The sequence below is a fragment of the Lonchura striata genome, chromosome 3 (genome assembly GCF_046129695.1).
Source record: "Lonchura striata isolate bLonStr1 chromosome 3, bLonStr1.mat, whole genome shotgun sequence".
In the NCBI taxonomy this organism is placed as follows: Eukaryota; Metazoa; Chordata; class Aves; order Passeriformes; family Estrildidae; genus Lonchura; species Lonchura striata.
In genome coordinates this window covers 27,597,322-27,610,167 of record NC_134605.1, presented here as the reverse complement: position 1 = coordinate 27,610,167, position 12,846 = coordinate 27,597,322, and the positions used below count along the sequence as shown (strand labels likewise).

Here is a 12,846-nt window from a genome sequence, read left to right as displayed (position 1 = left end):
CTGCCACCAGATTTTTGATAGGTACATTCTGTCACAGGTAACTGCAACAGAACGCTTGTCTCTGTGGAGCAGAAACACCTGCTCTGAATCCAATGCAGCAGATTATAATAATAAATTACATCTTGAACATGATGTTCTGAGCCTCACAAAGCCATAAGTACAGCTGCAAGAGCTGCAATAATTAAACCGAGGAAGTTCAAATCAACTCTTGAGACTCTGACCAATTCCATTTAAATTTCTACCAGGTACTATTCTAACGTGATCTACTTTGCTGATAGTGAAGGAGGAAGGATGAGGTGAGAGGCTGGCAGTGCTGTTTATCAGCAAACTGTGAGTCCCTGAAGAGCTGAGCTATTAAATTAGACATGATGTGCTAATACAAGAGCCAGACACAAAGCAGCTCGGCTGGGAAGTGAGCGAACTCTCAGGAGAGCTGGGCTCATTTACATCCTTACTCCCTGTATTACAACCACTTTAATTTCTAAATTAATCACCAAGCTAGAAGGAACACTGCTGAGAGGAGCACCTGGAGGCAAAGCCTTTAAAACCATTCACAAAGCAGCTGATCACTCATCACCTCTGGCACTAAATAATTTATAAATGATCACACTCCTGATGAAATAAAAATAGAATATAAAAATGAAAGGAATCTCCCCATCACCTATGGGGTTTGGATTTTTTGGTCAGAAGGGACTGATCACTATCTATAAAAGTGCAGCAATATCACAACAAAACCACTCAACAGCATGAGCCAAACCCAACTGCAGGAAGGACCTACTTAAACAGAGAGAAAATACTCTCATTCCTGTAAAACTGCAGTGCAATATGAAAAAATACTTATCAAGACATGAGTGCTGTGCATATTAAAACAATCATCATCAGGTCTGGCCTTTGGTATCAAAATAAGAAAAAAAAAAAAAAAAAAAAAAAAAAAAAAATCATAAAATCCAAGAACCAAAACCTCAATTCTGTAGAGGAAAGACACCAAATCCTAGTCAAAGCTAATGATTCTCATCTTAAAAATCCAGCATCCAAAAACTACAAAGGAATTACTCAGCAGGATACAACATCTTGTCAGTTATTACCAAGAAAGAACAAGATTACTTTTCAGAGAAAAGTGAAAGCTTCCATGGCAACAGCATGATCCAGAGTGGTTATGATCACAGGTAGACTTTTTGGATTTGCACCTCTGCGGTGCAGAGAGATAATTTGGTACATTTAAGGTAACTCAATAAATTGCATTCAAGTGAATAAAAGGTATTTTTTCAAAATGGTGTGAGATTATGAGTTAAGTGTTCTGACAAACAACTTCTGTTGGATTGCCAGATGATGCAGAATCTTTATTCTAGAAGGAAAAAAGCATCCAAAAGTAAGATTTCATTGAAATTTGGGAACTGCATGAACACCAAGGAAAATAGTGGTGCAGAGGAGATAGGCCAGGCAGGAGGTTAACAGTAAAGATTCTTCACTTTGCTTAAATGTGACTTAAATTCACATAATTTAATGCAAGCCCCTCAGTTCTAGGTAGTTCTTGATGTAAATATAGGATGTATTTTTCTCATTAATACGATATGATTAGATGTGAGGCAGACCTATAGAGTAATAAAGAGTGATTTCACACATTTTCACACAGGAAGGGATTTGACCTTGGATGTTGAATTTTCTGCCAACACACATTTATAGTGGAATTAATAATCCCTATTTCATGTACTGAAACCAACTGCCAAACAATGCACCATTCTGTGAAAAAGCAGAAGCATGGAACTCTTTAAAAGTCACTAATGAAGTATTTTATTATCAACTGTTTTTCTGGAATGAATACGAAAGAAACAAATCCTATAAAGCTCATTTTCAAGGCAGGAAGAATGCTGCTAGAAATAACTCCTGAATTATTTAACATGTCAGCTTTTCCATAAAACTTGACAAAGGCAAGAAACAGTGCAGAGAAGGGATCACTTGCCTCGAGCTGTTCATCTTCCAGGAGTTTTATCACCAGCCACCTGATGTCATTGACTGCCTCACTATTGTTGAGGAAGATGAAGAGATTGTAGAACACCATGGTCTGGAGGTAGGTTAAGATGGTGTATCGGGCATGCCAAGAATTGCTTTTTGCTGTCTGCAGTAAATAAATCAGGGTGAGAAGGCAAAAATGTCAAAGAAAGCAGGCCCCTGATGGAAAGTGAACAATATTTAAGAAAAAAACTTCTGGGGGCAGTTGTAAAGAACTTCCTTTATTTAGGTAATTTTGTTTCATAGACCTTTTCTCTCCAAAGTAGGCGGTAATTATTTAGGTAATAATTTTCACAGGCTTCACTTCCAAAGCCGATTGTTAAACAGAAATATATTGTAAAACCCTTAAAAAATCAGATTAAAGGGCAGTTCTTTAGCTGAAGACTCATTCTGAAATTGGATTTTGAATCATTACACTCATGAGGAGACTTAAAGTGATCAACTACTGAACCAAATGTTAATATATCAAAATGCTGTGCCATTTGTTATCAAAAGTGGCTTAAATGTTAAACAAGATACACTTACTAAGTGCTTTAAAATACTTTCATTATTTTATTAGCTTAGAATCATAAGTATTGTATACTCTTAAATAAAAAGCAGAGGACACATGAGACAAGAAGCAGCTTTAAACTGTTTAGACCACACTCACTTGTTTTAGCACCTGAAGTACCAAAGGCACTTGCTGAGGATACAGCAAACCCTGAGACATCAAGGACAAACACATCTTAGCATCTCTTTTAAGCTCGTCATAGCTGTTGTCATTCTCCACAGGTGCAATCTAAATAAAAGCAGGGAGGGAACAAAACTCTGTAAATAGGCACTGGTGACAGCAAAATCCTCAAAACAAGGGTAATCTCATGAAAGGACAGCGTCTAGGAAAAATGCATTCAATATAATGCTGAAAGATTAGGTTAGCTGGGAAAAACAATCAATTTGACATTAAATATTCTCAGTAAATGATCAAGATATCCTGGTGAGATTTTGGTTCTCCACTGCTGTTCTCTTGGTACTAAACCCAATTAAGTTTATATTTTAGATCCAGGTCCAAAACTGAGACAAAGCTTTACCAAGGCCACTTTCACTTCAACAGACTTTTATTTTATGTTCACATAGATTACTGTTGGGTAATTTATTGATGTTTGTGCACTTTGGGCACACAAGTATGGATTATTTCAGAGAGGTAAGGCTGGATGACACAAAGAATACAAGAATCAGAGGAACAACAGGAGCTGCTTAGAAAGAATTGTGTTGTCAGGAAACAAAAGAAAATAACTCAAGGTCCCTTGGAGAATCATGGAATCGTTTCGGTCAAGATGTCAAACATAAGCACAACCACTAGAACTGGCGGTTCAATGCTGCATGTAACCTGGTCTTGGAATATTATAAATATATATAAATAAAGTAACTTCAGTTTATTTTTATAATCCTTCTTTAATCAAACATAACGAATAAAGGATAAATTAAAGGATGTACCTTGAAAAACAAAGGTAACAGCTGGAGCTGCTCTGTGACAGCTGTAGAAAAAGAACGTCCTGCACTCGCCATCAACCACTTTAGAACTGTTTGAATAAAGAGAAACTATCACTGATTAAGAAGAAAAATATTAACAACTCTGCTACACAATTTGCAGAATTCAGTCACCATGTCCTAAAATACCCCCCACTCCTTGAGCTCCTTAACTCACTGGTTTTCAAGAGTTTAATGCCCTGAGTTCGCTCGTCTTGTTCGCCGACTCCATTCTCTTCCATAACGTGATTCTGGATTTCTTCATCTGCCTCCATGAGGGGTTTGAGGTTTTCAAGTATCCGGGTAGTAAATTCATGGACACGAGGAGATTTAGTTGCAGCAGTGTTTGGCAAGGAAACATCTATCATGAATATGTAGGTCAACACACTAAAAAAACAAACAAAGCCAGCAGGAACACACAGTGAGCACGACTCTTGTCAAGAGAACAGTGACCTGTGAACTCCTAATGATCCGAGATCAATTGGGTGACCTTTGAGAGTTAATACTTAGAGAAAATTTCCTCTCATCTTCAATTCAAAGGTATTTAAAACCAAATGTCTCTTCTAAGAGCTTTAGAGATATCAAACATAAACACAGACAAGAAATTGGTGAGGCCCTGACACAGGTTACCCAGAGAAGCTGTGGCTGCCCCTGGATCCTTGGAAGTGTCCAAGGTAAAGCTGGATGGGGCTTGGAACAATCTGGGATAGTGGAAGGTGTCCCTGCCCACGGCAAGGGGTGGGACTGGAGGAGCTTTAAGGTCCCTCCCAGTCCAAAACATTCTATGAATAGAAAATGAAAAGATGACAAATGAAAAGACAAATATAGAGAAGTTATCTGGAATTTCTGAAGCAAGTCTCTTACTTATACATCTGGCTTTTGTCCAAGCATTAATGCTTTTCAGGTTAATTATTTAGCTACCTGATTACCCAAATAAAACGAAGATTTAAAACCCAACAAGAACTGCAGCAGATAACACTAACCTTCCTATTCTCTCTCGGACGTTCTTGTAGACCTGGGTGAGTTTGGGTTCCAGGTACTTAAGCAGCCTGTGCAGCAGCTCTGGCACTCTCCACTCCTGCTGGGCAAGGCCCCCTTGCAGCACATAAAGCCGGCTGGGAATCAGAACAGTTCATTTTTAGTCATACAGCACATTCCTCCTTCCCCCAGTCCCCTCCAGATTTTGTTTGGGAATTTGCACAAGTGTGTCAGTGCACCAGTGTCCATGAGCAAAGATGGATAAAAATTGCCCAGTGAAACAACAGTACTGCTGCTCTGCCAGCCCCAAACCTTCCCATCCTGTTAATTGAGTGATATTAAAAACATTTTCATGAAGAACCTGCCATTGTTTGGGGAAAGCTAATTGGAAAGCATTGCCTTTGTTCCCCTCCCCTGCAAGGCAGCTGGCATAGCATCCTCTAAATACAGCTTTATCCCGGCTGTATTTCCTACTCTATTCAACCACAATAAAACAGTTCAAATTAATTTTACCAGGCATCTACAAATGACCCTCCTTCACCACTCAGTGGAGATTCCAACAGCAATTCAAACAACCAGTGCAGCTTCCTAGGATCTCTGCTCTCCTGGAAAAGAACAGGGATCAAAGATGCAAGTAAATGAGAGGGGTTTAAAGTGTAAATAATGTATAAAATAAGGTATAAACAAGGAAAGTTTTGACAGAGATTTTTTTTTGCATACCCTGGATTTATTTATTAAATAAGGGCAATAATCAGTATGTTTTCACAATGAACCTCAATAGAAGAAAAACACAATAAAACTATACACAGTTTTAATTAATTGGTAAATACAATCAGAATAGAAGGAATTTTAGCTTCATTTTTGAGATATCTGAATAACTATGCTTGAATTTTGCTAATCAGGGTTCTGGCTGACAAGCTACACTGAGTCCTGCTGAGTGATGTGAAAGAATTATCGACCCAAGATATTTGTGACCTATCAATGACCCTGCTGCCCAGCACCACAGCTCCCAGTTCACTACTCGAATGTTAATCCACAGTGGATCCATCTTTAGAAGACAAAAAATAAGATACTTACACAGGAGGTGGCAATGCAGGTGCCCCAGTCATTGTATGTTTCCACTGTGATGCTGGACAAAGCTGTTCGAAGCAATGGACACAGAAGGTTCCAAAGTTTTTCCACCTGCTCAGCAAAAACACAAGAGACAAGATTTTACTATTCTATTTGTTACAAGATTTTACCCAACCCAGATATAAAAATGTCTTCTTTATTTTTGTACTGACTCTCCCAGGATTATTTTTTGGCATAGACAGCTGGGCCTGAATTAAGTAAATATTTAGCAGTCTAAGGAGGACATAATCACTTATTCCTACTGGAAATTACAGAACACATCAGTTTTGCCATCTCCTTAATACCAAATTGTTCCTAGTTTTAATACTGGAGCATATTCCTAACACCTGGCGAGAACAGACACCAAACCAAACAATGAATTGTGCTGAGTTTGGCAATCAAGACCTCAACTTCTAATTGAGTTAGTAATTCAAAATTACTCTTTAACTTCCAAGAATGACTCAAAAATACTGCTCCAGCACCTTCTCAAAGGTCCAGTGTTTAGAACCTCTTATGAGGCCAGCTATGATCTCAGCTAGACATCTCTGGGTGCTTTCATGGGAGTCTGCAACCAGTTGCTCCAAGTGGGGCTGAAGAACTGGCAAAAAGGCATCATCAAAGTTTCTGAAAAGGCCCTGGAAAACAAGAGGGGAAAGGGTGTTCAGGAACTATCTAAAACACTGTCTTCCCACGAACATCATAGAATTGTCAAACACTTGAGTTTGAATGTGCAGAAAGTGAAATTACTTTGCTTTTTTAAAGAGCATTATACACCAGTGTCCTTCAGACCATTACAATACTCTAAATATGTTTCCCTAAGTAGTTAATCAGAAGAGAGAATTAATAGAATTACCCAGAGCAGCTTTAAAAATCAACATTTTGAAACAGTATGAGTCCAGAAGTCTGTGTCTTTTCCATGCTCTGGGAATTGTCTACAAAATGAGAGCAATTTCGTGATTGAACTTTCCTTACCTTGAAGAGGCAAAATCTGCGAGGATTAAATTTGTCTTTTCCCTTTCTGTCTTCTAAAGACAAAAATGTTATTAACTGCTCAACAAACTTGGGATCAGAAAAGTGATCATATATAATTTGTTCCTCCTGTAACAGGAAGAAAAAAAAGGATTAGCTTTGAGGCATTTGCTTGTCACAGTGTAAGTCCCATGTTTCATTTGCATTCTCAAGGAAAGAAATGTCTTGGTTATCCATTTCCCTTCCCATTTTATAGGGGGGAATTATCACAACCCCTAAAAATTAGTCCTTCCCACTGTCAGTAATGACCTTGTTCTCAAGTCTGATCATGATTTGAAAGGGAACAAAAAAGTGCTCATTAATACAATTATTCCATGATCCCTGAGAGAAAAGCAGCAATACATTAAAATAACAACTCCTTCTTGTATGCTGACACAATAAGAACTAGAAAAATACAAATAAAAGCATCTTGTGGGTACCTCCACAGTAATCTGTCAACAATGTTAAGAGAAGCACTATTCAAAAAACCCCACAAACTTGCAACTTTTACCTCTGTCAGCTCATCTCTCCTTCGCCCAAGCTTTGGTTGCTGCTCAGCTGGAGCATAAACTGTCATAGTTCTGAATATTAAAAACAAAAGATAAGTAATAAAAAATTATAATGAAAAACAAAACACACTAGCACATGTTGTTTTCTATGGTGTTGTTTTCTATGTTCTCAATATTAAATAGAACTTATCCTCAACTCCAAAAGATGGAAATTTAAAGAAAATCTGCAATAGAATAAAATCTGTTATTAAAGGTTTTGCTATACAAGCAACCCAGAATTATTAGGGACAGAATACTCTACATGAATATTTCATTTTAACAGCAGCAGTTTAACAGCCATGTGGAATTTGTGTCTATGGCCCATATAGAGAGAAACGAGTAGAAAAGAAATAATAGACAAAAAGCTCCAAACCAACCAACACAAAACCCACCTAGAAATGGTAAAACAAGCAAGGAGCACAAAGGACAAAATAAATTGCCTTTTTTTTTTGTGGTTCAATCAAGTTAAAAACAAATAATTAAGAAAAATTAAAAATCATAATAAGCCAGGATTTTATTTCCCACAGAATTGTTCCTGCTGATTCTCCCAGCTCCACCTCAATGCTACTCACTGGGGCCAGGTGTAATATCCCCAGTGTGTTTTCTCCACAAAGCAGCAAGATTCCCAGGCTTCCTTGGTCTTTGGTAGGCTCTGGCTGTTGTAGTGCAGCCACTGGTTGTCAGCTCTGTCACCAGCCTGGATGCTGGAAGGCTTCAGGCTCCCACCTGATCCAAGAGGAAAATCAAAATTAACAAGCATAAAAATTATAAAAAGACAAAAAAATTAAAAAGGACATATAAATTGTTCTCACAAATTACAAGGTTTTCAGAGAGAAAGTAACCTCCAAAAGCAAAAAAAGCCCCAAACTGAAAAATTACCAATTATACTACTTCTGTATCATATTTACCTATTTTCTTAGAACAGTAACAAACAGGGAGAAAAGATCGTGATTCTATGTTTAATTTAAGTTTATCCTAAAATGTTTTTAAAAGCTTTTCTGGTTAAGATACGTCTTATATTAAATAAAACTTACTTATTTCATAAGGGCAGATGGGCACTTTCTTATGTGTTCTCTTAAGCTGCTTAAGAATCCCAGCCACAGCTGAGATGGCCACCTAAAGAAAAGTTAAAAATTGGCATTAATGTATTAATTTAATACATTTCCCTCAGAAGGATGTGGCTCATCATCCTTAAAAAGCCACTGAACGCTGGTGTGAACCCATAAATAAATAATCCTGGTTATTTCTGGGGATACAGGACATTAATTACTTTACAGGCCAGAAAACTCTCACTAATAATTTTGTTTTAATAATTTGAATTTAATATTGTTTTAATAATTTTTTGGGGAAAAGAAGGTTTGTTTTGAGCCTCACTGAGGCAGCAACAGAACAAACAAAATACATCTATGGCTCCCTTCAAATAACAAACTACAGGTGAGAAAAACAGCCATCTGCAAAAGAAATGCTGCAAAAGAACTCTGAAATAAATAAGGACTCAGCCCATCCCACATTTTCACAGTTTACAGATTTACACATGTCATGCTACAGCATCGCCAAGATTGCCATTTCTTGGACTGAGGATTTTGTACACGTGCATGGCTGGAAGGAGAAGGAGGGAGTTCCACCTCAGTTTTTGTGCTTTATCCCAGCAAAACCCCATTAGCACTTGATGTAAAGCCCAAAGAGCTGCAGACCCAAAGAAAATCCTCCTCCTGGGCTCACCTTCCGAACCACGATCGCATCATGGTTGAGACACTGCACAAAGAATTTTATGGCACGGGGGGGCAGGATCCTATCATCCCTCAGCAGCAGGGACAGGAAGCCAATGCTTATGTGCTCAAACTTCCAGGGCCTGAAAAAACCCCAAATAATCAAAACAGAGTGTAAATACCAAAGTTTATGTACTGGTTTTACTCAGGAATTATTACATGTATTAAGATTATGGAAATACATAAATTAATGGCAGTGCTGTAATCAATGAACTTAACTAATTTTGGGAAACCTCCAGTGTTCTGGGAACACACAAGTGTACAAATAAAAATATAAAATACCTATAGGGATATTATTTTAAAAGTTTTTTAACACAAATACTACGGGAACAATTAGAATCTATGCTGACGTTAGTGTTACAGACAGAACCAGAGCTTTTTAAATTAAAAAATATTAAAAACCTCAGTAACATGCCAGACTAATTAAGGAAAAAGCTGAATCATCGCATCCAAGATGTGATGATGCCTCATATTAACCAATCAAGCTCCCAGTGCAAATGAGTCCAAGATCATGGTAACTGTCCTCCTGGATATTGATCCATGCAACCACCTCCAATCCACCCTGAAAAAAATGCTTTCATGCACATAAAAAGGGGGACTTACAGATTTCTCTGCTCCACACAGTCCAGCAGCATGTTGACCAAATTTTCATAGTTCCTGAGAGAAAGAGAGGAAGTTATCAATCACATGGTATTGAGTGATCCATTGAAAAATAGAGGAAAAGCTCCTCAACAAAAGGTGTGTGAAGGTAAAATGGAAGAAGCAAAGAGAAAATAGAAGTGTAGCTAGAAGATGTAGCCCAATAATCCTTGACATTCTGGATTTTTCAGTTTTGCCACTTTGGATGATGACATTTAATGTGCAGTTCAAGGAAGCTGAACTCACTTCAGAGCCTCAGCGTTCTTCTCCTTCTGTCGCTGAATTCCCAACTGAATTTCTTCTAATTCCAGAGCTGGGAACTCTGAACTTGTCTGTCCTGACTTCTGCAGCAGAACAGCCACTTCCATGCACTTCTCTGGAACCTGTTGATGGACAGTGCAAAGATTTGGGACTTGAACTTACAAGTTTTTAATGTCTCCGCTTTGGAATCAGCAGAGTACAGATTTTCCTTGTCCATACAGACAAGCCTGAACACCAAGGAATTGGTCACTCACTGCAAAATCCAGCCCAATGGTTTCATACTGCCGATGGATTTTCTCTGCTAGGTCATCAAAGAGTCTGACTATGGATGGCTTTTCCAAGGACATGGCTTTGCTAAGCCCAGAAGAGACAATTGCTGGCCACGTCTGTGCTATACAATCCCAGTCGTGCAGATTGGCCAAGCACACCCCGCTGTGATTCCCAAGAAGACAATATAAGGCACCCTGTGGAATGGAAGATGGGGTTTGGGAAGGTTAAAGCTCGGCTCATCTGTGGTATCAACATATGCACACACCCACACAGAATGAAAACTCAGCTGCAGCTAGCAAATCATTAAAATGTCCATAAACATTCAGCCTCCCTGTCAAATTAATGAAGATTTTGCACGGAGTCCTCTTTATTTAATGAGATTGGAAGCCCTGCCAATTAATTTATCCACAGATTGGCTGCCTGATTTCTCAATTATGTTAGAGAAGATGATTCACAACTGCTTCACCTTGACTACAGCTTCTCAATTTCCATTCCATAACTTAAAATTAGGTGCTAACTCATACTTTGGTAATATCTGAGCACACAGGGAACATATTTAAACACAGTATTTCTCCTGAAAATAGATCTAATACAAATAATTCCTTACACCAGTCATGCTTATTAGCCATGAAAATATCAGCCATGGTGATAAACAAGCAAATCCCACTTTCCCCATTAAAAATTCTCATCTAAAAACACTTTCAAAAAACATCCACCAAAGCAAGTTAATGAGGCAGTACTTTAAATTGCTTCTGAGTGACATCTTGCCGGTCAGGACGCAGGAATTCCAGAACTAAGGGAATGATATCTCTGCAACAGAAATTGTAGGTTCCCAGAGCTGTGAAGAATGCTTGCTGAGCTTTACTTCTGACCTGAAAGAAAAAATTTACTAGATAAAAGTAACATCCTCATCTATTATTTATGCATTAAGTTTTTAGCATGTATTTGTGCACAGAAACAAACTTATTTGTGGAAGGTTGTAAACACCCCACCCTTTATAAAAACCCACTACTTGTTTCTGGCATTTACATGAGAACAGCTACAAGGTTACAGAAGATTCTTTACGTTGCCAGAAACGAGGTGTTTTTAAGTACATTTGAAAGCAAACAGCCAGAACAGCAGATTTAGGATGTAGAATCACGTGACGCAATACTCCATATATCTCAGTTTAAAAGGACAGCTCCTCACCTGCCCATAGGAACTCGTGGACAAACACAGAAGATCCCTGATCATCTCCTGGTGGGAAGTTTTGTATTCACAGCCTTCCATCGTCAGAGTTCTCAGCTGAATTAATGGGAAGCGAAAGGACAGATTGTTTTTACTTTTCACACATATAAAAACACCAATGTGGGAATATTGTTATGATGGCATTTGGCTAAGTATGCAAAGCAGGTTTTCAAGCAAATTAGTGAGGATTGAAGGGGAAGAATTACCTCATGCTGCAGCATAACCCTGTCAATCAGCAAGGCTCTGATATGTTGTTTCTTTCCTTGAAGCTGCAAAAGAAGGCATCCTTTCAGTTAGATTTCAGTATCAGATCTGCAAATCAGGAACCAAAGCTTCACAAAGCCAAGTCACTGACCCTGTTTTCCATTGATTTTTTCACTAGATTGAAGCTTTTCCATCGTGAATCAAACTCATGCTTGTGAGACCCTTGGAACTGCAAAACATCACTGATAATCTGTGAAAGAAAGAGAGGATAAGAGTGATTGTTTTGCAAAACAAGTCATCTGGCCTTAAGTTTTACAAATGTAAAGCATACCTTTATTATTAGAAACAACGACTTGGTATCATCTTCTGAATTATCAAGAATGAAATCTATAATTGGGAGAAATGAAATTTATAATCAGACAGGAAAAGAGCTTTAAAAATAAGCAATGATTTTGTTTCCGCAAAGCTTAACTTTCAGAATTACAGGCAAAGTAAACAAATACAATTTCCTCATCTATAAAATCATCCTGAAGTATGACACTGTTGGTTTTAGTTACAGGAGTGGTCAAACTTACGCAGCAATTTCCTTGTAACCCTTGCAATTGTTTCTCTGTAATTCTCCCTGGATAAATCTAAAAGAAAACAAAACATTTTCTGTTAGTCATACAACAGCATTAAAAGCAATTTATTGTGGAAAGCCAGAGCAGACTATTCAGAACTGGCAGTATGAACTATTATAAAAATAACCATTTGTTATATCTAAGGACATGGCTCTCACCAGTTTAGCATCTCAGCTGCTTGGGTTTTATGGGTACACAACCTTCTTTATCTGCCTTGACAGTTGGTTTTATTTCTAAGTTCAGGCAGTTCATTTAACTTATGGGAATTGAGGAACATGCAGAGCTCCCATCCCCAGCCAGATCCGCATCTCGTGTATCACTGCTGAAAATAAAACTGTGTGTACACATAACTCTGGTGTTGGTCATAAAACCCATTTCTATGAGGAGAAGAATCAAAATTATGGTCTCCAAAAGAACCCACTGTTTTTGCAAAAATATAAACCAACTCAAAAACAAAGCAAAAAAAAAAAAAAAAACCAAAAAAAAACAAAACAAAAAAAAGCAACACTTAGAGCCTACCTGAACAGACAGGGATCTACTCACCATAGTCAATACCAGTGTACAGCTTTGTCTCTTCCAAAGACACCAGACTTGGGACCCTGCATGAAAATGAATTAAGTATTATTACACAAATAATGAGGCATGTGCATTTCACTGGCATTTAATTAATTTTAACAAGTTAAATTTCACTGCAGT

The 12,846-nt window shown here is 38.0% G+C and overlaps 1 protein-coding gene across 2 annotated transcripts in view; it reads right to left on the bottom strand.

Moving 5' to 3' along the window:
* The window catches only part of PSME4 (proteasome activator subunit 4), a 43,445-nt gene that overhangs the window by 5,159 nt on the left and 25,440 nt on the right, over positions 1-12,846 (bottom strand). The window contains exons 21-43 of one of the 2 annotated variants that reach the window (XM_021537670.3): positions 12,694-12,749; positions 12,106-12,162; positions 11,862-11,917; positions 11,682-11,780; positions 11,533-11,595; positions 11,288-11,383; positions 10,840-10,971; positions 10,084-10,293; positions 9,815-9,951; positions 9,533-9,586; positions 8,883-9,012; positions 8,195-8,276; positions 7,733-7,886; positions 7,124-7,193; positions 6,577-6,702; positions 6,087-6,239; positions 5,572-5,676; positions 5,008-5,099; positions 4,500-4,631; positions 3,695-3,903; positions 3,484-3,569; positions 2,660-2,788; positions 1,961-2,116 (exon numbers count right to left, since the gene is read on the bottom strand). In XM_021537670.3, coding sequence (XP_021393345.2) covers positions 1,961-2,116; positions 2,660-2,788; positions 3,484-3,569; positions 3,695-3,903; positions 4,500-4,631; positions 5,008-5,099; positions 5,572-5,676; positions 6,087-6,239; positions 6,577-6,702; positions 7,124-7,193; positions 7,733-7,886; positions 8,195-8,276; positions 8,883-9,012; positions 9,533-9,586; positions 9,815-9,951; positions 10,084-10,293; positions 10,840-10,971; positions 11,288-11,383; positions 11,533-11,595; positions 11,682-11,780; positions 11,862-11,917; positions 12,106-12,162; positions 12,694-12,749 — 2,584 coding nt within the window. The remainder of the gene's footprint in view (positions 1-1,960; positions 2,117-2,659; positions 2,789-3,483; positions 3,570-3,694; positions 3,904-4,499; positions 4,632-5,007; positions 5,100-5,571; positions 5,677-6,086; positions 6,240-6,576; positions 6,703-7,123; positions 7,194-7,732; positions 7,887-8,194; positions 8,277-8,882; positions 9,013-9,532; positions 9,587-9,814; positions 9,952-10,083; positions 10,294-10,839; positions 10,972-11,287; positions 11,384-11,532; positions 11,596-11,681; positions 11,781-11,861; positions 11,918-12,105; positions 12,163-12,693; positions 12,750-12,846) is intronic. The other variant, XM_077782000.1, reaches the window with a different exon arrangement.